Source organism: Myotis daubentonii, chromosome 13 (assembly GCF_963259705.1).
Source record: "Myotis daubentonii chromosome 13, mMyoDau2.1, whole genome shotgun sequence".
Classification (NCBI taxonomy): Eukaryota; Metazoa; Chordata; class Mammalia; order Chiroptera; family Vespertilionidae; genus Myotis; species Myotis daubentonii.
Genome location: NC_081852.1, coordinates 56,668,765 through 56,694,011, shown reverse-complemented (window position 1 = coordinate 56,694,011; position 25,247 = coordinate 56,668,765). Strand labels below are relative to the sequence as shown.

Here is a 25,247-nt window from a genome sequence, read left to right as displayed (position 1 = left end):
GTAAAACACAAGAAAACAACCACCCAATGACAGTTACCAAAGTCGAATAAAGGGAACTTAAAAAATTGATTAATAGTATCTAATTCTTCTACAACTTCAAGATTAAGATCACCAGGTTCAATGTGCAAATCTGTAACTCCTTTTGTTGATGCCATTCTGCATGGCGAGTCTTTCCTTAATCTCTATCCTTTTTGTTTCTCTCCAGACTATAATTGCCAGAGCATTGTCTGTCGGGGCCGGTAGAGAGATCATTTTAGGGGCCCGGGAGTGGTGACTGGCTGGTTCTAAACAGGCTCTCGGCCGTGGCTGTCACTTCGCTCTAGCACCATGGTTTCTACCTCGAATCGGTTCAAGAAAGAAGAGAGCACAAGCAGGAAACACAAAGGTATAATGAATGTGACAGCCAGTACAATGGAGGGCGGATGCTGAGAGCTGGGCTTCGGTGTCATCACGTCGGTGATGAGAAACTTAGGCACCCTAAGCCTTAGTTTTCAGTTATAAAATGAGAATACCTTCCTCATGAGATTGTTTGGGAGAATTACATGAGGGTAAAGTTCACAAAGGGTGTGGCTTGCCATTTAACATATATATGTGTGTGTTTGTGTGTGTGTGTGTGTGTGTGTGTGTGTGTGTGTGTGTATGGATTTCAGTGAGGAAAGGAGAACAAGAAACATCCACACCCCACAGTGGGGATTGAGCCCGAAACCTGAGCATGTGTCCTGACCGGGAATCAAACCTTGACCTCCTGGTTCATAGGTTGACTCTACCAATGAGCCACGCCAGCCTAGCATTTTGCTAACATGAATCTCACAGGCCCTCTGCTTCCTTTTGAGCACAGCTAACAGCCCCAGAAAGGAACAATAAAAAGGCAAACATGAAAAGTTCAATTAAGGCTCAAGACCAGATGCCCTCACCTCTCTGCCCTGCTGCCAGGCCTTGCCCATCAGACCCCATCCCCACCCCAGAATTTCAGAAGTTGGGGTCCTGGCTTCTTTCCCAGAAGTCCTTGGGTCCCCTAAGCATTTTACTCTCCCCTCTCTAAAGATCCCGGGTGTCCCCTGGTGCCCGGCCCAGAGGGAGCCCTCCACAGGTGAGCTGTCACTGTGAGAAGGCCCACGCAGGCAGAGCCCCATCCGTCCTCTCCTAGACAACCTCCATCCTCTTCCTAAGTCAGCCCCTTCCCAGAGAAAATACAGCACCCCCTCACCCCAAAGGCTGACATGTTCCCAACAAATGTGACCCCAGAACCCCGAAGAAGGCAATCTAACACCTCAATGTCAACCCGAGGGCATTAAAAATTTATTGCCACAAAGATACAAGAGAGCATCATATTTTTTTAACAAACATACTTTATTGATTTTTTTTGCAGAGAGAAATGGAGAGGGAGAGACTCACAAACATGGATCAGCTATCTCCTGCTACTAGGGAAGTGCCCACAACCAAGGTACATGCCCTTGACCGGAATCAAACCTGGGACTCCTTCATCCGTAGGCCGACACTCTATCCACTGAGCCAAACCAGTTAGGGCAAGAGCACCACATTTTTAACAAGGGAGAAGGGTCTGTAACTGGTTTCCTTTCACGGTGTCGCCACTGCAAAAATGGTACCTGTGGGGGAGGACATGTTCAGCGTGAGGCTTGGCAGTTTGTGGAAATGTCACCTCAGGTGAGTAAACAGTGTTTAGCCGAACCCTGCAGTTCAGACCTTTTTGACTGAAAGGCTGGGCTACACCATGCAGAGTCCACGTGGTTCTTACTAAGCAAAACCCCTTAAAGAACACCCTTTCCTCCTGTGGCCTTTTAACAAGCTGAAAGTGAATCTGCTGTGTCAACCACAGATTTTCAAAACCTGTGGCTTTGGGAGGGCCTGGCAATGAATTTGGGGACTGGGGTGCCCCATCTGCCAAGAGGGGACTTTCCCTAGAGTTCAGAACCTGGGGGGGTTCTTCATACATTGCTTCTGGGAAGGGAAAATGTGGCAGCCACTTTGGGAAACAGTCTGGCGGTTCTTCTAACGCAGTGGTTCTCAACCTTCTGGCCCTTTAAATACAGTTGCTCATGTTGTGACCCAACCATAAAATTATTTTCGTTGCTACTTCGCAACTTTAATGTTGCTACTGTTATGAATCATAATGTAAATATTTGATATGCAGGATGGTCTCAGGTGACTCCTGTGAAAGGGTTGTTTGACCGCCTAAGGCAGTGATGGCGAACCTTTTGAGCTCGGCATGTCAGCATTTTGAAAAACCCTAACTTAACTCTGGTGCCGTGTCACATATAGAAATTTTTTTGGTATTTGCAACCATAGTAAAACAAAGATTTATATTTTTGATATTTATTTTATATATTTAAATGCCATTTAACAAAGAAAAATCAACCAAAAAAATGAGTTCACGAGTCACCTCTGACATGCGTGTTACCTGACGGACGTGTCATAGGGTCACCGTCACTGGCCTAAGGGGTCGCGACCCAAAGGTTGAGAACCGCTGTTCTAAAGGTTAAACATAGTAGTTACCACATAACCTAGCCATTCCCCTCCTAGGTATATACCCAAGAGAAATGAAAACATATGTCCACCCAGAAACTTATACATAAATGTTCACAGCAGCATTATTCATAATAGCCCCAAATTGGTAACATCCCTGATGTCCATCAACAGCTGAATGGATAAATAAAAGGTGGTATATCCACATAACAGAATATTATTTGGCAGTAAGAAGGAATGAAGTACTGATACATGTTACAACATGGATGAACCTTGAACATATTATACTACATGAAAAAAGCCAGTCACAAAGGACCATATATATTGTATGACTCCGTTTATATGAAATGTCCAGAATAGGAACATCTATCCAAATAGAAATCAGGTTGCCCAGGGCTGGAGAAAAGGGGTGGGAGGTTATGGGATGATGGCTGATAGGTGTGGGTTTTTTTGGGGAAGGGTGATGAAATGTTCTAAAATTGACCTTGGAAATGATTCCACAACTCTGCACATATACTAAAAATCACTGAAGTATATACTTGAAATGGGTGAACACAGGCTATGAAATGTATATCTCCATAGAGATGTTGGGGGGGAAAGACCATGGAGGGCGGTCACTCCTGAAGAGGGTGAAGCCCGCCCAGTTGGGGCAACAACCCACCATGAGATGCAGGACACCTGGCCTCCTCCTTTCCTGTGGGCGTCTTTGCTAAAGAGGAGCCTCCCTCAGGGCTCAGCTTCAGAATGTGGCTGCATTGGAGGTGAGAGGACTGGGGTCCAAGTCCTGGTTGTGCCTCAGGCTCAAGCTCTGCTCTTGAATAGACAAAGTACTGGCACAGCCGCAGTGACCTCTGACCCTTCCAGCACCACGCCCAGGAATGGGGACTATGACCATGTACTGTCAGCACAGCTAAGTCATGCAGCTCAGCAAGGTCTTCGTATGTGTTTTTGAAAATAGTTTGCAAATACTCTTCCCTCTGGCTTTCCTGGGTGGCCTTAGACACGTTATGTGACTCTGCAAACCCACTCTTCTCACCTTAACATGAGAGCAGTTGAACGGTGATCGAGTTTCCTTCAGACCCTGAGATCTGTTGTTTTCTATCATCCTATATTAAGGTCGCCTTTTTTCTTGCCATATTGTAAACACTGTTATGTTCTCTCCCTACTCTCACCAAGTAAGATTCCATCCTCTCAGCAAGAGAAGAGCTTGCCACTGGGAGCTAGATCCTCACACAGTCTGTATTCCTCTCAGGCCTCAGTCTCCAAACAAAACAATTTGTATGAATAAATGCACCCAACGGAAATCAACCCGAGATTTCCTACAGCTACTGCCCGGGTGCTTTCCTTCTTGTTTGAGATAAAACAGAGTCTCCTATTGGCCTGTTTCTTGAACCTATGCCTCACAATTGATGTCTCGCTCTGGCCAAGTTGCATTTGGCTTAAGGAAAACGGTGATTGATTTTTCTAAGTAAATCAGATAGATAGATGGAAAGATGCAGAGTTGAGAGGAATAGTTGGGTAGATGAATGGCTGCATGGGTAAGTGGATAGGTAAGTGTTTAAGTGGATGGAGAGAAAGGGATGAAGGAATGGGTGGGTAGAAGGATATGTATGTGGATGGGTGGGTGATGGAATGTATGCATGTATGTTTGCAGAGATAGATTGATAAGGAAATAGAGAAACAAGACTTAGGTGCAATAAAAGATACTCACTCAGTCCCATTATCACCACTTTGCACTGTGATATTTGAAGCCCCCAGTGTGTACCGGAAGATATTTAGCCAACGTTTTCTCCAGAGGAACGTAACCTTCTGGATTTTTCCAACGTTGATGTCCACATCAATGTCACGCACATATTTTGTACGTGGTTTGAGGGATCCTCTGAAAACATAGACATAAAGTGTTCTATCAGCTGGATAGATGAATACTAGGGTGATAGCAACCTGTTGTTATTCCAAACAGTGGCTGTTGCTGTTGGCTTTCTGCAATTCCCTTGACTGCCTCCATACACATCCAGGGCCGCTAAAACACAAAGGTATCTGTGAAGAACACACCTTTAGGATAATACTGGACTCTAGATTCTCATTGTCTTGATTAGTACCTAGAGGAAAGTCAATTACTTGGGGCGGCATATTGACTCTTTAATTTCACTGCAGGACTCCTTATCTTTCTTTAAAGATTCATGTGCTCCAGCCAGGGTCATCTGTGGGCATCTCATATGTAGCATAACAAGTAGTCAAAGAACTTTAACTTAATATGAAAATTATTATGCAAACTTAGTGCAAAAACAGAATCTAACTTTACAGCACAGTTATCCAACACATTTTTACCAACCTCCTCATATACCGACAAAAGCTAGGTGGTGAGGCTACCATCACAACAGGAAGCTAGCTTCATGCTTCAGGTGGAACACAGCTCACGCGGGGGAACGAGTGTGTGTGGGGGATGGGAAGGAGTTGCCATATAAATGTGCCTTGTCTAAGGAGAACATGATATTCATAAAACTTAAGCAGGGCCTGGTTCCTGTGGCTGAGAGATAGAATGTAGACTCATGAACCAGGAGGTCACAGTTCAATTCCTGGTCAGGGCACATGCCCAGGGTTTGGGTTCGATCCCTAGTAGTGTGTGTGCAGGAGGAAGCTGATCAATGATTCTCTCTCATCATTGATGATTCTCTCTTTTCCTCTCCCTTCCTTTCTCTGAAATAAAATTTTTAAAAATTAAAAAAACAACAAAACCAACCCCACAACTTCAGCAGGAAGGAAGCAGTGATTGGCAATCCAGAAGGAGTCAGCCTTTAAAATGGTGAGTGCTTCCTCTCTGGCCTCCCTCTTCTCCTATGGGGTGATTCAATTAGATGCTAAGAGACATTCTTCGACTCTGACATTCTAGGGTACAAAGGTTCTGTTTGGCTAGATGTATGTAGAAGTTCACACCCAATCTTGTATTAATAATCTATTAGGGAAAGTATGGTCATTTCGCTTTACTATCAAACTTACTTGAAAATTCCATATTGCTTTGAGTTTCCATTGCTTCCATATAAAGCAATCCTGATGGACCCACTCATTTTCTTTTTTCCAGCCAATGTGACTGATACCCTGTATCTCCAACCTGTGCAAGAAAAGATACTATCAGTTCAATGAACTCATCTTGTCGGAAAAAAAAAAATGACCCATGGGAGCTTCCTTGTTCCAAGCTCTGAATCCCCCATGAGTGGGAAGTAAGGGCGAGTGTAACGAATGGTTTCCTTCAATGCAGTTGGGGTCCCAGGAATTCTGATGCTAGGTGGGGTGAGGGGCTCAGGGGGAAGTAAATATTGCAGCTCAGCATAATCTCTTCCCATCCCAGCCAGGTATGTGTTCAATGGATGGAGGGCGGCTGGTTACTATACCCGGGTACCCAGGTGCCCACCTGACTGTACCAGAAAGACCACTGGGAGAGGAAGATGACTGGGCTCCAATATTTGGATAAATCACTTACTGTTGCCTTCTTTGTTTTTATTTTTGTTATTTTCCCATGCCATGGACATATTCTCAGTGGAAAAACAACACAGACAATTTTTAAAAAATGAATAAACCCTTTCTCAGCGCTCTGTCCACCTGCCCTCCATCTCAGCGTCTCCCCAGTCTGGTTGTAGACTTAACCAAGCCCCGCGGGGTGATTTGCTGCCCGGGGACAATGGGCATTGTCTGGAGATGTTCTTGATTGTCCCACCCAGGAAATGGGGTGCGTGGGTGCAGGGCTACTGGCTTCTCGCTGGTAGAGGCCACGGATTTGCTAAACATACTGCAATGCACAGGACAGCTCCCCAGTAACAAGTGATCCAGTCCCGTATTCCAGTAGAGCTGAGGTTGGGATACCCTGACCTAGAGCTCTCTATGAGCATTTACACACACACAAATGACTGTATAAAAAGTTAGGCTTTTGCCTGTATGGTATGGCTCAATGGGTCAGTGTTGACCCGTGAATCAAGAGGTCATGGTTTGATTCCTGGTCATGACACAAGCCCGAGTTTCAGATTCGATCCTTAGGAGGGGCTGTGCCAATCAATGATTCGCTCTCATCATTGATGTTTCTATCCATAAAAATATATAGGCTTTTCCCCCTTCCATAAAGTGTATGCACTGCTTCTCTGCATTCTCCCTATCCATCCCGCCAGACTGAGTCACCACCCTTCCCTGTCCTGTCCTGTGCTCCATAAGGTCGGCCCCACCAGGGATCCTTGCTGCTGGCTTTTCGTTGGGTTCAGCCCATCAGATGTTTGCACGGGAGGCCAGCAGCAGGAAGAGGGAGATGGAGGTGCTTGCTCCCCTGCAGCCTCCTTGCTCTAGTACCAGGTTCTGGCAGTAGCTGCCTTCACTCCATTCTTGGAGCCCCGCAGCCACTAGATTCTGGGCACCTCAGCATCCCTCGTTTGTTCTTTCAGCCCTGTCCACTCCTCCAAGAGCGGGCCCTCCAGTGAGGTCTCCTCGTTGAACCACTAGAATGAGCTCGGTCTCCCGCAGAGACCCTGACTGGAACAGGATGGTTTGCTATTTGCCTTTTTACTTAATATGCCTTAGAGGATTCTAGATCCTTCCTTGAATGGTTACATACAGCATGTGGTTAACAAGTGGTGGATATCTAGCTTTCTCCCCGTGTTCTTTTGGTATTAAAATCAGTGCTGCGGTGAACATCCTTGAATACCTTCTCCCGCACACATGCAATCATTTTCCTAAGGTGCATTCTGACTTAAAAGAATATGCTTGCAAGATTTTATAGATACCCTCATCTGTTATTGTGTATGCTAAGTGTCGTATTACTTGAAATACTGTGTGTAAACAGTATTTTGTGAAGTGCTGCATAAATATTTTTCAATGTAAAACTCCCTTGGAAAATACATGCTCTTCTGTTCAGCCATCATATAATATTAATTATAACAAACAAATCTTGATGTTTTTACTATCTTCTTTTTAAGTGAGAAGTTTGGCAAAAAAACACAGCATGCTCACGTGTGTGTAAACAGGGGGACTAGCATGGTGAGTAATCACGGGGCGCCTTTGCCCCATCTTGCCTTCTTCAGTTAATGGATCCGTCCTTCCTGCCACAGGGTGGGGTGGACATGTGACCAGCCTGGGCCATTCACGGTCGACCTACTTCACTGGTCAGTATTATTGGTTAAAGGGGTGAATGTGAGAGGCAAGACAAATGCCATTCTACCGTCCTTCCATCATCATTTAAGCTGGCTGGTGTTGAGTTTCTATCCATTGCTACCAAGGGTCCTAACTAACAAGGTTGATACACCTTTTGAAATCATTTGAAGCTTTTAAATGGGTACAATGGAAACTTACGGGCAAAGTTACCACTCGCTCCTGTGTTCAGGAAAAACGTTTGTCCCACGGCGCTGGTGTTCCCCTGAAATTGGTCAGCATAGTGCCCCATTTTGGGGCATCCTGTGACTGGACAAGGAAAACAGCCATTCTAGTGGAAAAACAGAAATTTGTCTGTGAGTGGTAGGCCTTTCACTCATTCACTCACTCAATGATCAATTCATCTTCCCATCCTTGCCTCCCTCCTTCTCTCCCTTCTCCCTCCCTCCCTCATCCATCCACTCATCCATCTAACCATCTTCCTATTCATCTGTCCCTCTACCCTCCCTCCATTCATTAATGCATCCATCTCACCCATGCCGTCCAGGCATCCTTTGAGAATTTTTCAGAATGAAAAGTTGGGGATCTAGGGAAGGCCCCCCGGGTCAGGTCTGGGCCATCTGCCGCCTGCCCACCCCGCTCCCCGGAGGACGAAGGCTCTGCAAGGCTCAGCGTGACCAGCTCCTCCTCTTACTCATCCTGGAGTTACATCTCTGCTCTGTTCCCAGCCACAGGGACAGAACCAACAACCACAGAGCCACCCCGCCTTGCTCAGACCCCTGGGAGACCCACCTTCTGAAACTCTTCGTAGGAGGCACACGGGTAGCCCAGGAAGCCGTCGGGGTTGAGGATGCTGCTGGAGTAGTACTTGTAGCTTCTCAGGTGATTGCAGGCCACAAAGTCTAGGGTTCCTGAGGAAGCAAAGCCCCTGGAGCTCACAGGAGACCCTCACTTTTGAAGCTTGAACTGTCCTGATCTGAATAAGGAGTCACCTCCTCGTTTCATAGAGGGGAGTCAGCACTCACGAATGCCTGGGTCACAATTCCAAGTTCCTGTCATTTACTTTGACATACTTTGGGGCAAATAGTTAATGATCAACATTTACAGCACATAGAGATGGTATCTGAAGGGCTTCTCTACTCATAGCGTTGGCTCTGGTTGCTTTCCTGTGCCCCCCATGTGCCCGTGTGCTGAGCAGGGCTTGCTCAAGGGTGGGCCCGTGCTGGGGAGGGTCGAGTTCTAACAAGGACCTTTGTCCAATCTTCCAGGGACCAAGCTTCTCACAGAAGTGAAGGATGAGGACTGGGGGCCTTGGGGTGAGTGAGAAAAATATATGCAGTAACTAGAGACAGAGAGAGAGCCAGGGAGAAGAGAGAGAGGTAGAGAGAGAGGGAGAGGGGGTGGAAGAGGGAGAGGGAGAGGAAGAGGGAGAGGGGGTGGAAGAGGGAGAGGGAGAGAGAAAGAGGGAGGGAGAGAGACAATAGCTTTCCAAAGGAATCTTACACTGTCACCCAGTTGTTGAATGTTAAGACCCAGATTGCTTGGTCTTCTGATTTTTCATAAGAAACCTGCATCTTGATTTTGACATGACAATGTTCACTGCTTACATGACAGCAGTGCATTCCCACTTTAAAACCGGTCCCTTTGAATGCTGACCTCCTGCTACTGTGGGCAGGGCTGGGCAGGAGGGCCCAATGCTTGAGAACCAGAAACCATACCTGCCTGGCCTGACCCAGGAATGCAGCTTTTCTGTGCCCAGGGCCCAGGCTGAGAAAATCCTCCTCCATGGAAAGCCTGACGTCAAAGCAGTGGAGACCAAGATCCCCTGGGCCCTAGGCCACTGTGTCACTGCATTTTCTCTACCACCCTTTTCTTCAAACCCAAGTCCTCTTATTTGAAAAATTGTGGGTTTATTTGTTTTGTTTTGTTGTTTTTTTCATTTCTCCAGCTCCTCGGTACAAAACCTCCCATGGCGTGATGCACAGTGACCCCAGACATACCTGGGGACCACTTCTGGGAGGTCTGGGGTCCTCTTTGTGCTGGTGGATTAGCTCTGCCTGCCCCAGGGCCCAGCGACTTCTTCACCAACACTCATCACCAGACAACACAACCTGTTTCCACCTTAATTGTTTCTTTCACCCAGAATTGCTGCCCTGGGATCCATAACAGAGGGGCAAGTGGATTTAATTGTTCCTCCAGCCCAGCGCCTGGGTGACTGGGAGCCCACACAATAGACGCACATCCTGTGGGCTTGTTCACTGTGAATTGCCTCTTTAATTACAGCTGGGCTCCTTGCTATTATGTGGGCCCTGGTGGTGGCTTCTGGGAGGGGCAGCCTCATGTGACTCAGTGTTCCTTCAGCTGGGTCTTCCCTGGTGTTACCTGGTGCTGGGCAGAGCGCTCAAAGGCTCCATTGGCTGACGGTGGATGTGGGCTACTGCTTTATCCACTCCGTTCGTTCACATTAAGCACATGGACTAGTCAATGCCACAGAAGGCCTCTCTGCTCAGTGGAGTGGGCTGTACTGAGCGCCTGCTCTGGGCCAGGCCCTGAGCAGGGTACTGGGGTGTCTGGGATGCCCGGGAAACTCCCAGCGGAGACAAATAAACACTAAAATGAAATGATGGCAGACTCAAAGCCTCCATGTGCAGGGGGGAGATGAAGTCTTGTCTCCAGGGAGAGGCAACGGGAGAAGAGCAGAGTCCAGACAAGGACAGGTGATGGAGGTGGTGCATAAGTCACCTAATCGTAGGGGACTGAGCCTGTCTCTCATGTAAACGCAGACCTCATGCGGACGAAAAAGGTGCCACATAGTAAACCTGACAAACTCAGGGGAGGCCTGCATGGTGGCCTTAGTAACTCTGAGGCTGAAAGTAACCATGTGGGGTGGGCTGAACATAAAAATTCCTAATTAAAAGCTGGTCATGGAGGGTAGTCCTGTCCCAGCCTGTGGCTTCCTTGACCAAGGTCAATCATTTTCTTTTTTTTTAATCTTCACCTGAGGATATGCTTATGAATTTTAGAGAGAGAAGAAGGGGGAAAGAGAAACATCAATCTGTTCCCTCCCATATGGGCCCTGACTAGATATCAAAACAAAATTTTTTTGTGTACAGGACAAAGCTTCAACCAACTGAGCCATCCGGCCAGGGTGACAAGGAACATTTACCGTAAGTGAAATTGTTTTCTTTTTGCATCTAAGGAAACACACCTTTTAAATATCAGAGTAATCTTTCCAGATCCCTCAGGGCACCCCCTTATAAGAAAACCAGACTCCAGAACCCCTCACTGTATCCTTGTTCCCCAAATACCACCTCTATGTGCTGTCAGTGTTGATCATTAGCTCTCCTGTTCCCACCCATGTAAAAGAATGTGCCTCTATTTTACTGTTCACCGAATTCCAGAGATTTCCAGTTTTACTTTCCTCCCCGTCCCTAATCTACCACCCGTGGATTTCATGGCACCCCTATGTCTCCTGGTTTTATTCTAATGTAAAAATAAGCCGCAAAACTACCTGTCTCTGGAGCATGTTCTCAGTCCGTTGAGATTTTGCTTCCCAACAATTGTTGTCAGTTTGGCTCCAATAAACTCATAAAAATTCTCTACAGCTTTGGAATTTCTGACACTGACACCCACAAGCCTCATCCCCCTAGACCTGCAGGCCTCCCACTGCATGCATGCGCTCCCCAAACCCACAGAGCCTGTCCCCACTTGGTCCTTTTACCAGCTCAGTCCCTTTCCTGTCCTAGCACCTGCCCACAGCACAGGGCAAGAAAGTCAAAACCCTCCAATTCTTTGTGGGCGCCCTTCAAGGACCAAGCAGCAAGCAGCTGGGTTGGGGGTGGGCACAGCTAGAACTGGTATTTGCCAACGTACCCGTCCAGCTCAGGCCTCAGCATCCTCATGAGGGGGGACAACACAGGCTGTGGACGCAAGGGTCCCAGGTTCGATTGGGTATGAGGTTGGGACTTTGCAGCCAGAAACTGAACTTTAAAATAAGGTGGCCTTGGGCAAGTTTGATAACTGTTCAGACCCAGTTTCTTCAACTGTAAACTGGGGATAAGCAGAGTAATTCCCTCATGGTGCTGTGACACTGCTGGGAACAGAATGAGCCGGACATGGAGGCAAATTCAGTGCTACCAGGGCCCGGCCATGCATCCTGCCTTCTCCCCAGGGAGGGCACTGCCATCTTGCTTTGCTAATGCACGTACCTTCCCAGAGTCCATTTTTATCAAAGAAGGGTGAAAGGATATTTTTGTGACATCCTGGCATTTGCTTTCCTCCGTTTGGATAGAAATCCAGATGGCCCACCTTCTGGCTCATTCCAAAACCTGAAACATCGGAAGAGGCGGTGAGCAGGGAGGGAAGGGGTCCTGAGGCCAGGTCATGGCCCCAGAGAGCGTCCGACTCCTTCCGACTACAGTGAGAGTCTTGTTGGCGAACTGTCCCCTTAGCACAGCCACCCCACTGGCTTTGCAGATCCCTCTCCAAGATGATCCCGTAGCAAGACAAGGAAGGAGGATTGATCAGTGGCAGAGAGAATGCCTACATGTGTATTTGCATGTGTGTCTGTCTGTCTGTCTGTCTGTCCTGGGAGACTGTGAACAATACTGATATAACCTGATACCATTATGCATAATTGACACCTATCAGGACTGGTGCAATTCCCATTCCTTTACTCATTTTGAAATTTTGATTTCTATGTTAGAAGGTTATATAGAGATCTCCTTGTTGTATTGAGAGCCCGGCATAATGGCTGGACGCTTTGGCTTTTTAAGCACACAGACCCGTGATCACATCCTGGTTCTATTTACACACTCCGTGATCTCGGGCAATTACTAAAGCTTTTCAAGCCTCAGTATCCTCAGCTATGAAACAGTAATAATAATGCCCACTTTCTAGGGTTGTTACAATCATTAATGAGCGATTATGTACAAAATGTCCAATACAGCCCACGGTAACCATCACTATTATTAAAAACATACCCTGTCTTGGCATGTTTCATAAGGGGTTACATAAGAAAGTATTGAAAAAAAGAACATTGAGTTTATGTAATATTAACTTTTTACATAATATTATTTATTTTAAATTTTCATTTCCTTAAACTAACAACAACTCACCCACTTTATTTTAGAAGCATTAAATAAAGGAATATAATTCGTTTCCAACAACACAAACTAGAACTAAAGTTTCCACAAAAGAAGTGAGCAAAATATTCAAACATTAACATTGCATTTTGCAAGTATAGGTCAAGCATCTTATATAATAAAAGAGAAACATGCAAATTAGTTGTCCCTCTGCTACACTGAAGCCACACTCACCAGTCAATCGGAGTGACATGCAAATTAACCCAACAAAGATGGTGGTGGCTACAGAGCTGGAGGCTTGGGTTGCCCCCAGCAACCAACAAAGGAAGTCAGGCATCCTGCCTGCCCTGGCCTCCACTGAAGGAGTTGTTGGGGGCCTGTGTCGCTAGGAGTGGGGCAGGAACTATGCAGCCAGGTGCGGGACGCCAGGGAACCGGGAGCAGGGCGGGAACTTCCCGGGGAGGGCGCTAGGCCGCTGAAAGTGGGGTGGGAACTTCCCGGGGTGGGCGAAGGGCAGCTGGGAGGGGGACGGGGACTTCTGCCGCGTCGAGATGTCGACACAGCAGAAGTTCCCGCCCCATAGCTGCTTGCTCATTCACTTACTCGCTCATTCATTCACTTATTCACTTACTTACTCACACATTTATTCACTCACTCACTGGGCAAACACTCGCAGGTCCCTGGCACCAGACTAGACACTGAAAATGAAACAGGATAAGACAGAGCTATGTCCTCAAGGAGTTAGTAATTCAGTAGGGTGAAGCAGGCACATGAACGAGGCAGTTGTACGCACAAACGCACTGTACTGGGTTCAGTGAGGGCTGTAACTAACACCGCCTTAATTCTCTTGAAAAACTGGGGCCTCGGGAGCCAGGCCGCCCCAAGCCTGTAGGCCTGTGCCTAGGCCAGGAGTGGCTGGGATCCGGGAACATGACAGAGGGTGCAGGTTGGGCTGAGGGATCTGCCCCCCACCCCAGGCATGAATTTAGTGCACCGGGCCCCTAGTGCTATATAATAAAACCCTAATATGCAAATTGACCAAACAGTGGAAAAACCGGTTGCTATGAAGAGCACTGACCACCAAGGGGCAGACGCTCAATGCAGGAGCTGCCCCCTGGTGGTCAGTACGCTCCCATGGGGGGAGCACCACTCAGCCAGAAGCAGGGCTCACAGCAGCAGAGCGTGCGGGAGCCTCTCCCGCCTCCAAGGGAGGTAGCGCTAGGAGCAGGGAGCCTGGTTTCTGGCTGGTGTGCACAGCAGTGGTGGCAGGAGCCTCTCCCACCACTGCAGCAGCAATAAGGACCCTTAACCCCTCCCCTAACCCCCCCCCCCCCCCCCGACTACCACCAGTGCAGGAATGGATAGTGGAGCCTAGGGAAGGTCACAGGGTTGAGGACTAAGCAACAGCCTTCCATAGGCTACACCAGTGTGTGTCGGACCTGCCTGGGGCCACAGTCTGATACCAGTGGCGCTGGGCTGGCTGTGTATTTGTAGCTGGCACCCACTTTGACTGGTTGGCATCCAAGCTATTACTGTAGTTAACCATGTTGAATGCCACCCCTAGACCTACTCTTACCAGTTACAGCCCTGGTCACCAAGAGGTGGAGTGAGGCACTCACCTAGGTGAGGGACTGTGGGGGAGGTGTCTGTGTGAATCACATCCACAAACATGGCGTCCGACGGGTCCAGCCGCACCTCCTCGGGCGTGCCCTGGAAGCCTGGTTCTGCGGGATCCAGTCCTGAAAGCAGGAGGTGGACAGTGACAAACCAGGTTCCAACCCCTGGACCCACAGAATCCATGCGGCTTTCTGCCTGAAGCAGCGGCTGTGCCCTGCTCATCTTCAAAGAGAAGCAGAGGGTGGGAGGAGCATGGCCCACAGACTCAGTAACCTGTATTCTAGCCCAGGTTCTGCTCAAGGTCAAAGGCATGTCTTCCCTGAGCCTCAGTTTCCTCATCTGGAAAGTGGGAATAACAGCAACCTACCTTATGGGGCTATTGTGAAAGCCCCACGCAAAGGTATGAGAAAGAACTTTGCAATCTGAAAAAGTCTCCGAAAACATAATCTATGAACCCCCCATCCTTCCCCCAGTGCCCAGCACAGAGCCCTGGGCAAAGGAGACAGCATCACACTGTGTGCACAGGGACAGACACACGGACTCAGCGGTGTCTGTGTCTATGTCTTGTGTGCCTTCATTTGCCTAGTGATTCATTCATTCATTCTTATTATCTACCATGTGCTTCCTGTGACAGGTCTCAGCTACTTTCATTTTCTGCCTTTAGCTGGCACTGCCACAACAATTAATATTTGTGGAACTGATGAATTCGTATTAAAAAACCATTTCAATGTTCAAAAATCAGTTGAATGTGCTAGTATGTTTTTCTTTTTTAATAAATGTGTTTTTATTTACAATCCTATATTTTTTGTAATTCAAATGAAAATGTATGGACAATTATTTTTTAAATCTAAGTCTGGCAGCACCTAAAATCAGTGCAGCTGAAGGAACAGTGGGGGCGCCCTAGGCCATGAGAAGTGCCTGTGTCTGGGCTTCCATTGCTTTATAGGCCCGCCCCTGTCACCCCACCCCCCGCACCCCTTACCTGTGATCCTGCCCACGGAGCCTCCCAGCCTCCTGCCTGCCTCTCCAGCTGCGTGCGCGCCCAGGCTGTGGCCAATGAGGTGCACGTTCTCCAAGCTGTAGCCCATCTTGGTCTGTGGAAGGATGGTGTGTCAGGGACCCCAGGCCCTGTGGGGACTCCCTGGCCAGGGGAAGGGGATGGGGACAGGTCTCAGGAGGAACAACCTGGCTCCTGGACCACCTAGGACAGTGTGACCGGACCCTGGGCCAGCACAGTCTCCAGAGTCCCTAGTCCTGAGTGAAGACTGCAGGGTGGGGGGGCGGACGGGAGGGGGATATGGTGGTGACAGTGCGGACCAGTGGCCTCTGTGTCCACTGTAGGCGACCTTGGGAGCCTGGCTGGGCACTGCCTGCTCCATCCAAACCCATCAAGGCCTCCCTCCCCTCCCGCAGGGCCTGGGCCTGTCTGGACAGCCTGGGTAGCGGGCCCAGCTCTGGGGTGCCCGGGAATAGGCCTTCCAGAAGGCGGTAAGGGGCGTTCCCCTTTCTGAGAAAGAAGACCCATCTTCTGGGCTGACCATTCCCAGAACAGCCTCCAAGGACGGCTTATTTCAAAAGGGGAAACCGAGGCCCAGAGTGGTTCCTTTGCCCCAGGGGCCACTGGGGATCTTCAGGACACTCCAGGAGGGGAAGGCTGCAGTTGCATTTTAGGAAACACCCCTTTGTGTGTCCAGGCTTCCAGGCCCAGCCCCTGACCACCAGTCCCCAGGCTGCCTCTGGGTGCACGGGGTCTGCCTACCCCCTCAGGCCCCTCCCCACAGGATGGGGCTCAGAGGGATTTACCGACAGCTCTTGTATTAAGAACGCTGTCTCAGCTCCCACGACTCGAATGTTGTGGACGGCTTGGTTGTAAACTGTCCTGGACCCACCCATCCAGTCCACGCAGATGCAGTTCACCTTCTCCACCTTAAACATTCTCTGGGAGAAAAAACAAGCGGGAGAATCCAATGTATTAACAGGCACAGGCCGCACACTCCAGAGACAGGAATTCACAGCCACCAAGCATCTCATCTGTGTCAGAGTTTTCATATTCCTCCCACTTGTCCTAATCCTCACCACTTCACCAGGAACTCGGTACCTCATCCCCACTTAACAGATGTGAACACTGAGGCCTGGAATGGAGTAAGTGACTGGCTGAAGGTCTCTCAGATGGTTATTGACACAGCCAGGCAGAAAAAGGATCGCTTACTACATCAGGGCTTAGCCAACTGTTATGGGAGGGCCAGATCCACCTGCTCATATAAATCAAGTTTTATTGGGACTCAGCCACACCCCTTTGTTTACATATTCTCTCCCCCCTGCTTTGGAGCAGCAACAAGGTTCAGTGGAAACGGTATGACCTGCAAATGCTAAACAATTTACTACCCAGTCCTTTACGGGAAGTTGGCTGCCACTTGTACTAAGTTTGCTGCCACTGTACTGGGTGCTGAGCCACGGGAGGGCTGCTCTTATGTTCCCAACAATGCATAGGGGGAGCTAGAAGGTATTAACAGACAGGATGACATGTAGATGGAGGGAGCTACACCTCTGCCCACATGTGCATCTTTTATATTATGTGGTGTGGCCGCCGTGTGCTGCCCAAGCTCAGACTGGTCCCGTGATGGGACCAAATAACTGTCAGAAAGAGCCACTGCAGAGCCTGTGTTCACTGGAGGATGGTCTGGACTACCCCGGGTGCCGGGGTCCAACCCCAGCAGGTCCAGGGGTTCCCAAAGGCGTAGACGGAGTCAGCGAAGAAGGAATGACACGGAGACAGCGTTCAGTTGATCAGCAGCCTAGCCAGGATCTCCAGCCAAGTTCTGGTCTTGATCTCCAGAGAGGTTCTGCTGTTTATTGTCCCTTTACATCCGTATTTATCCCAGTTGATTTTAATCCTGTCAATTTCTATTACAAAGGTTAGGGCGTTTCTTATCTCCATTCCAGGGAGTAAAGATTATGTAGCTTAAGCAAGATTGTTTGTAGTGATTAACTTCCCGCCTGGCACTTAGTTAAGGAGTTTCATCCCCTCCCTGACTTCAGGGAAAAATTCCCACCTGGGGAAACAACCTTTCTAGGAGAGGCATCCCCTCCCTGACTTCAGGGAAAAATTCCTACCTGGGGAAACAACCTTTCTCGGAGAGGTGACCTTGGTTAAAACACACAGCGCTAAGGGGAGCAAACATATTAAGAACAGTATGCTATATAGGCCAGGTCCCTTGAAACATATGCTGTGCAGATGTTTCTTTCCTGCAGCGACTGTGTCAAGCAGCAAGGATGGACCGGCTTCCGGCACCCGGGGAGTGAGGCAGGGAGGAGTGGCCTGGAGGCCATGGCATCAGGATGGACACGTCCCCCTGACTCTCCCAGCTCCACGTTCACATGGCGTCCTTCTGGGACTTGGGGGAACGTGTGAACGTCCAAACCGCCAGAGGTGCAGCCCACCCTTGGGAAGAAGCTGCCCGAGGTCTCCCCAGTGCAGACTAAGCGGAAAGCCATGCCCCTGGGCTCCTCTAAAGACTAAAGTTACAGACACAGGTTGTGGTATTTTATAGAAAGGAGACCTGGCTTTGCATTCCCACCTCTGGATTCTACTCTGGGCAAGTGTTGAACTTTTCCTGCCTTAATTTCCTCATCTGTAAAATGGGAACAATAACCCTACCTTTCCCCAAACGTTGCTTGTGGGGGACGGGCCCGGGGGGTGGTCAAATGAGACAAAGACTGTGAAATTATGATTACAGTGTTGGGCTCAGAGGAAGTGCTCAGAAAATGGATGTTATGAATAATAATTCATCACTAACATTCCTAATGCCTTCAGAACTGCGCCATCCAATACTGTGGCCACTGACCCCGGGTGGCTATTTACAATGAATGAAAGTCCATAGAATTTAAAATCAAGTCTTTGGTCAACTCTCCGCATTTCAGGTGCCGGGTGAGCGCAGGGGAGCAGTGGCTCCTGGTTGGGACATGACGCCATGGAGCCTTTCCGCCCTCACAGAGAGCTCTGGGGGACAGCAGGGTTTAGGGGCCACGTTTACGTGGGTTTCTGATGTCACACGGGGGTTTACATAAACCACCCGAGACCAATGCCAGGGAATTTGCTGACGCCTCTGCTTCGGGGCGTTTTGATTGGGGTCTTGGTCTCTTTGGTCTCCAGAGGAGAGGACGGGCTAGAGGTCAGGGAGTCGGGAGAACTTGACAGTGGACGCTCTGGAGGACCCGGGGATTCCTCGGAGATTTGAGGAAGGAGCATCTGTCCTGGATTTTCCCAGACTCAGGGCAGTGACCTGGAAAGTGTTTGAATCTGGGTGCCGGGTGCTGGTCTCAGCGGGGAGTGGCCGGGGGCAGGGCCCTACCTGGCACATGTCCGTCAGCCATCTCTCCTCCCCCTTGTCTATGAAGCCGTGGATGATGAAGCGCGTCTTGCGGTCCAGATGGAAGTTTGAAGCCTTCACGGTGGCCAGGTCCGTGGAGGAGATCCGCTGGTTAAAGTGAAAAGGTGAATTGGGACGTTGGCCTTTCTAAGCCAATGGCCTGTGAGAGCCAGATCCAGGGAGACTGGGTCACGGGATCAGCTCCCAGGAAGTTGGTGGGGCTAGAACAGGAGTTCCTGTCCTGGGCTTTGAGGACAGGATTCAGAAGGTCCACGTTCATGGACTTCCTAGCATTTCTGTTAATTATGAAATTGGGCAACATGCCTCGTTCATCGTAACAGCACTCTGTCACCAATGGGAGTCACAGATTTTTTTATGTCAAAGGACAGTGGTCACAGATGTCTTAAAATCAGTAATTCTCATTACTGTTTGTAGTGGCCGTGGTTAGACCAACCTGTGGATCTTGATATTCAGTGAGATAATAATAAAGCAGCATATATATGACTGGGACATATATTTGTGATTTCAAATGTTCTGATAACTGTTTTTCAATATAATTGGTTTCCTTTGTAATCCAATGTGTCTTATTTCGCATTTAAATACATCATCCTGAGAAGGGACCCTTCGGCTTCCCCAGATGGTGGAAGCGGTTCCTGGAACAGAAACAGTGAAGGACCCCAGGCCAGAAGCACCAAAACGAGAGGAGATGCGGCTCAGTGGAGCCATGAGGGGCACCTCAATCTTATAGCACTTAAGAACTGACGCCTGCGCCGAACTGGTTTGGCTCAGTGGATAGAGCATCGGCCTGCGGACTGAAAGGTCCCAGGTTCGATTCCGGTCAAGGGCATGTACCTGGGTTGTGGGCACATCCCCAATAGGTGTGCAGAAGGCAGCTGATCGATGTTTCTCTCTCATCGATGTTTCTAACTCTCTATCCCTCTCCCTTCCTCTCTGTAAAAAATCAATAAAATAAATTTTTAAAAAAAACACACAAAAAACTGATGCCTACCTGCCAGGGGCCCCTTCACCAGCCCCCTGGGCATCACGCCTGAGGAAGGATCAGAAAATAAAAAGAGCCCAACCAGCAGTCCTAGCGGACTCCCAGCTGGGGGCTCTAAGGGGACGTTTGTCACCTACAATCCCAGGGCAGCTGGCCTCAGGGATGGATGGCCAGTCATGAGCTCTCCAAACTGTCAGGGGTGGCACTGTGAGCAGCTGAGCTCTGAGCAATTTCTTCTGGTCACTTGTAAGCACCTGGAAGAGCCTGTCCTGCCTCCACCCGCAGGCCTTCTGGGGACTGGAGGTCACTCCCAGGGCCCTTTTTGCTTTTGTGGTTAGATGGCCCCTCTCACTCTGGCCGGAGTGGCTCCATGGGTAGAGCATTGGCCCATGCACCAAAGGGTCAGGGAATTGATTCCTGGTCAAAGGCTTGCACCTGGGTTGCAGGTTTGATCTCAAGCCCCAGTTGGGGCTCATATGGGAGGCAACCATTCAATGTGTCTCTCTCACATCATTGTATCTCTCTCTCTCTCTCTCTCTCTCTCTCTCTCTCTCTCTCTCTCTCTCCCCTCCCACCCCTCCCTCCCTTCCACTCTCTAAAAAGGAATGGAAAAAATATCCTCTGGTGAGGATTAACAACAACAAGTACCTTTCCCACACCTGTCTTCTGGCTCATCAGGAAGGACTGACACCCCCACCCTCATTCCCTGAGCGGCTTCTCTCCTCCCACCCCCAGTGCAGGAGAAGATGGACACACCAGGCCTGGATTCCCCATAAATGCTGCTCCTACCCGCTTCCTCCCAGGATCGGGGGTCAGTGCCAGGAAGGCCTGTGCACAGTGTGTGGAATGTGGGCGTTTCTGGGCCCGGCACCCATAGACCTCATCAGGGGTTCCCGATCCTGAGATCAAAGGTGGCTGCCAGTGGAGAGGGAGCATCGCCCAGACCGCCCCATGACCCTGCCTTTTCATTAGACAACTGCATGCAGATGCCAGTGTGGGCGCTGCCCTCCACCCGCCCTGCAGTCCCGCCAGGCCCCTCTTACTTGGAAGCTGTTGGGATTCTCATTTGTGTAGAGAAGAAACCGGGTGTTGATGAGCTTGGGGGGCCAGGGGAATAGCTTCAGGGGCCGCTCTGAGATCCCTGTCCACGGTTTGTCATCGGGGAAGCAGCCGAAAGGTTGATAGCAGACCTCCTTTCCTGGGGCAGAAACAGCAGCACACAGGACACTGTGAGTTCAGAAAAGGAGCAACTTCGCCTCAGCTACAAGGAGGCATTTCAGGGTGAAGCCCTGGCTGGCAAGGCCAATGCTGGGCTCCACCTGCTGTCAGTGCTCCCCAAATTCCACGGAGACAAGGATCACCTGTTCACACTCCTAGTGCCTCTCTGGGCGATTCTGATTCACAGGGAGGGAGCGGGGCACCGGAAGCGCTTGTTTCATGCTGTTTTCACCCTGATCATCAGGCCAGAGGGGGATTGGCTGAGCTTCATGGCAACCTTCTGCTTTAAAACTACCTGTTCCGGGAGAGCCCCAGACGGCCCTTTACATGCCATCACCTGGCATCAGGTGTGATATCACCTGTGATTCTGTAGCTCAGAGATGCTGCTGGGTGGATCCTGACGCTGGCGCCACACCCAGCACAGCAGCCGATCTGGGTGCGGTCCAATCCCCTTGTCTTCATGTCACCCCTTGACGCACATTGTCCCCCAATTATCCTCTGCCATTTCAGGTTTTCCCTGTTGTTCTCAGAAAAGGTACATTTCTTAAGGCCAGGGATGACTGGGTTTTGCATCATTCTGTATACAGTAGGGGCTCAATACATGTAACCAATGATCCAAATAACCCCGTCCAAATCTGAGGGTCCTCTAGTGTACAGCACAAGCATTTTCAAAGAGAGCGCTCACTGAGGGCGCATGCTCAATCCAGATAATTTCAATGGCTCCTCTCCCTTAGGTTTCCTCCACTCTGAAGCTGATGGTGCCAGAGGTTTGCCATTCACTCAAACACTGACAATAGTCATCAGTTTTTACCACCTGAAGTAACAGTAGACTGTTCACTCTGTGCCGGATACCACACCAGCGCTTCACCAGCATTATTCCCTTTAAGCCTCAAAATAGCCCATGAGTAAGCAATTACTTCCATTTTACAGATGGGAAAACCAAGGCACAGAGAGACAAAGTAAGCTCCCAAGGTCACAGCCAATGGTGGGGCCAGGATTTGAACTGGGGGAGTTTATTGGGAATAAAGCTAGGCACTGAGGAGATAGAAAGATACATCAGGTACAAACCCTGCCTTGAGTGAGAGGAAATCTAACAGGGAAGGAATCATGATGACCCTGACTTCCCTCCAGGAAGAGGGACCAGTCCCAGAAGAAGGGCTGCTGAGACTAAAGCAAGTGTTGGTTCAGGTGGTAAATGCAGGAGTTTGAAGGACAGGGTCAGGCACCAGGGCTGTGAGGTGGATCGTGAGTGGGAGGTGCGGGTGAGGGTGGTGGGGCTTCTGCTCCCTGAAGGTGTTTTTGGGAAACCAGTGTGGGTGGCTCAGAGGCAGGAGAGCCTGGGAGAGGTGGGGGTTGGAGTGGGGCAGTACAGGGGTGGTGGGTCTGAGAAGAAACAGGCATTCTAGTCTTGGGTGACAGTGGAAATGAAGGGAAGGATGGAGAGGTGGGGTAGGGAGTGGTGCCTGAGCCTGGACAAGTGACTGTGAGGTGTGGTGGGAGGCCCTGGTGGAGCTCCCTGGAAATTGGAAGGGAGACAGGGGGGGCCAGGGAACAGAGGCTGGGCAAAGGGGAAGCCACAGGAAAAGGGCGAGGAGAGCGCCGGGAGTGACCTCTGTGGGACGCCCACATTTAGGGCAGGAGGATGCAGCGGAGGAGCAAAGGAGACCAAGAGGGGCCTAAAGGCCTGAGGAGCAGCAAGGCCCGGGGGGCTCTGCTCTCCAGAGTCAGGTCCTGCTGTGTGGCCAGGATGGATGGGAAGCCAAGAGTGGGCTGGGTGAGGTGAGGAGGAAAGGAGGACTCATGGTGCAGAAGGAAGCCCAGCAGAAGGGAGGCCAGAGGAAACACTCAGATTGGAGCTGGAGAGACAGAGGTGGCAACAGCAGGAGGAGTGATGGGGAGGGAGGGACAGAGGGGGCACTCATGTCACAGGCCCAGCAGGACACTTCTACGCAGGACACATCCATGTAGCTTAGGCTGCAGACAAGCACTTGTCCTCACAAGGTACTGAGGGACTTGGGGGCCTGTGGAGAGCACCCTCCCCCAACTCCGCTGCCCAACAGCCTAAGACTTGAGTCACCCCATCACAGCCAGTTGCTGGAGGAAAAGGGCGGGTGGGTCCCCAGGGCCATCTGTGTCCAAGATGTTGCCCTGTGTTTGCTACAGCATCAACACTCCCCCAATGGTGGCAATTGTTGTTTTTGTTGAAATAATGATAACGCTGTTCATTATGATGATAATGATGATGAGGCCTCTAGCTGCCCCTCCCAGAGGCCAGCCCAGGCACGGTCCCTTCCTCCCCACGGGGTTGGGACAGCACCCTCACCTCTGACAGTGGCCAGCAGCAGGAGGCCGACGATCCAGGAGGGCAGCATCTACATGGATGAAAACACAGACAGTGGGGACCATCGCCCAACCCATACAGGGCAGGGGGCCTGGAGCCCAGGGAAGCCTGGTGCCTGGGTCCCATCGGGCTGTCCCTCCAGGCGGGACCCTGAGGCTGAGGCCTCCCCACACAGGGAGAGGGCAGCACCTCTGTGGATCCCGGATGCATGATCCTCCCAGCACAGGGACTGCTCCCTCTGGGCCATGTCCCTCTGGCTGCACAACCCTGCCAAGCTCCCTGCCCGGGCAGAGCCATGACTTACTGTGAGACACCTGTGCTCCACTCAGCCCCCAGGTGGCTGCGGCCTTTTATAACCAGGCTTTGTCCTTTGGACTCTTTAGAGGAAAGGACCGGAAGATGGATAAGTGTCCTTTGCACCGAGATTACATAAACGCATACAGTCAGCTGAGCAGGGAGCAGAGCTATTTAATGTGAGATCAGAGGGGGGATAAATAGACTTTGGGGACAGGTGTTACATTGAAAACCAGCAAGTTGAAAAGAGTTCGCCTTAATCAGTAAGCCAAATTTGGAGCGTTTATTACGCCGGCAGTCTCAGATGAGTTATCTCCAGAGTCTGAGCAAACTAATATGGAGGAAGCTTTCCCTTTATACCTTCCTAGTTCCTTTGTCTCCTAAATATGGGGTTTCCAGACCTTATACAGGCTTTACAAAGAGCCCTATGTAGTGGGAGATATTTTGCAGGAAGCTTGTAGCCTTGAGCACAGTACCATTTAGATAACTCAAACACACCTGTCCTGGCAGTTACCAGGGATGGCAGCAGAGCGGCTTGCAAGGCCAGGTAATTGAGCTTCTTTTCCCTATTATTTGAGCAAGCGTCTTTACAGAAGCAAGAATAGCAGGGTTAATTCATAGAACAAAGGACCATCTATGTTTAGCGGAAATTTTCAAATAGCAGTTTTTGCAACATCGAGGTTGCGGGAGCAAGATGGAGTGCCTATGCTTCCCAGGAAAGGACCCCATTAATCTGAATCTACAGGTTCAGCTGCCAAAAGATTGTGTTTCCGAGGTCAGAAGAGGGAACACCAGCCTCTTGTTAAGAATCCATTTGTAACAGGAGCCCAAGCCCGTCTTGGTGCCTGCAGGTGTTGGCAGGAATGGGGTCTGCAGGTTTTCTGTTCCCAGGAGGCATCTGGGTATGAGGACACGTGTCTCCTCTTCTCCGGGGTTGGGCTGGGTGGAGAGCCGCCTCCAAAGGACCTGGACAGAGAACAAAAGCAAAGGCAGCGCTTTGATGAGCAAGAAAGAGTGAAACGAACACTATTTAAAGAGAAAGCATTTTTTGGAAACCATATAGTCTATTTCCCAAGAATTTCTGAGCTGGGTGGACTGTACTTTGACCTGGAGATATGAAAGTGGAGGTGGCCTGCCCTGCCTTTTCTAGGATCCGGGATCAAGCCCACAACCCGGGCATGTGCCCTGACCTGGAATCAAACCATGACCTCCTGGTTCATAGGTCCATGCTCAACCACAGTGCCACACCAGCCTGTCAGTGTTTCTCTGTCTTGCTCACTGAATTCCAGGAGCACTGGCCGAGCTGGCCTTGTGTAAACTTTTAGAAAGTGCCCACCCCGGGGTCTTAGCATATTGTTTCCTCTTCCCAACACATACCACCCCCACTCTCTTCTGACCTAAGTCAAAGTGTCCCCCTCCTCCAAGAAGCCTTCCTCACTGCCCAGAGTGGGGCCAGGTCTGCCTTTACAATCTAATCATGTCCCATTGTCCTTCCATGGAACATATCCCAGCTGGTAATCATATTTCAGTGCCTGTTTAGCCCTTGCCTTGGTGGGAGGGTCATTGTGTGGATGGTCATTTCTGTGTGGTTAGAGCCTAGCACAGCCCCTGGCAGGTACCTTGATCCCGATTGGATCAGGCATTGCTGGAGGAAAGGATGGGACCTTGGAAGCTAATGACTCATGGGTTGGTGAGCTGGGTAACTTCTAGAT

At 49.9% G+C, this 25,247-nt stretch overlaps 1 protein-coding gene across 2 annotated transcripts; it reads right to left on the bottom strand.

Moving 5' to 3' along the window:
* Positions 1–1,331: 1,331 nt before the first annotated feature.
* Positions 1,332–23,629, bottom strand: LOC132214376 (pancreatic lipase-related protein 2-like). Of its 2 annotated transcripts, none has more exons than XM_059661548.1 (13): positions 23,546–23,629; positions 23,224–23,272; positions 20,726–20,880; positions 18,665–18,790; positions 16,116–16,250; positions 15,295–15,406; positions 14,315–14,434; positions 11,820–11,939; positions 8,404–8,522; positions 7,813–7,942; positions 5,482–5,593; positions 4,196–4,363; positions 1,332–1,607 (listed from the first exon to the last, which is right to left on the bottom strand). In XM_059661548.1, exons 2-13 carry the CDS (start codon positions 23,270–23,272, stop codon positions 1,544–1,546), a joined length of 1,410 nt encoding a protein of 469 aa, XP_059517531.1. In that variant the 5' UTR covers positions 23,546–23,629; the 3' UTR covers positions 1,332–1,543. The 2 variants fall into 2 exon arrangements, with proteins under 2 accessions (XP_059517531.1, XP_059517530.1); XM_059661547.1 differs by lacking the exon at positions 23,546–23,629 and adding an exon at positions 23,431–23,466.
* Between the last annotated feature and the right edge of the window lie 1,618 nt (positions 23,630–25,247).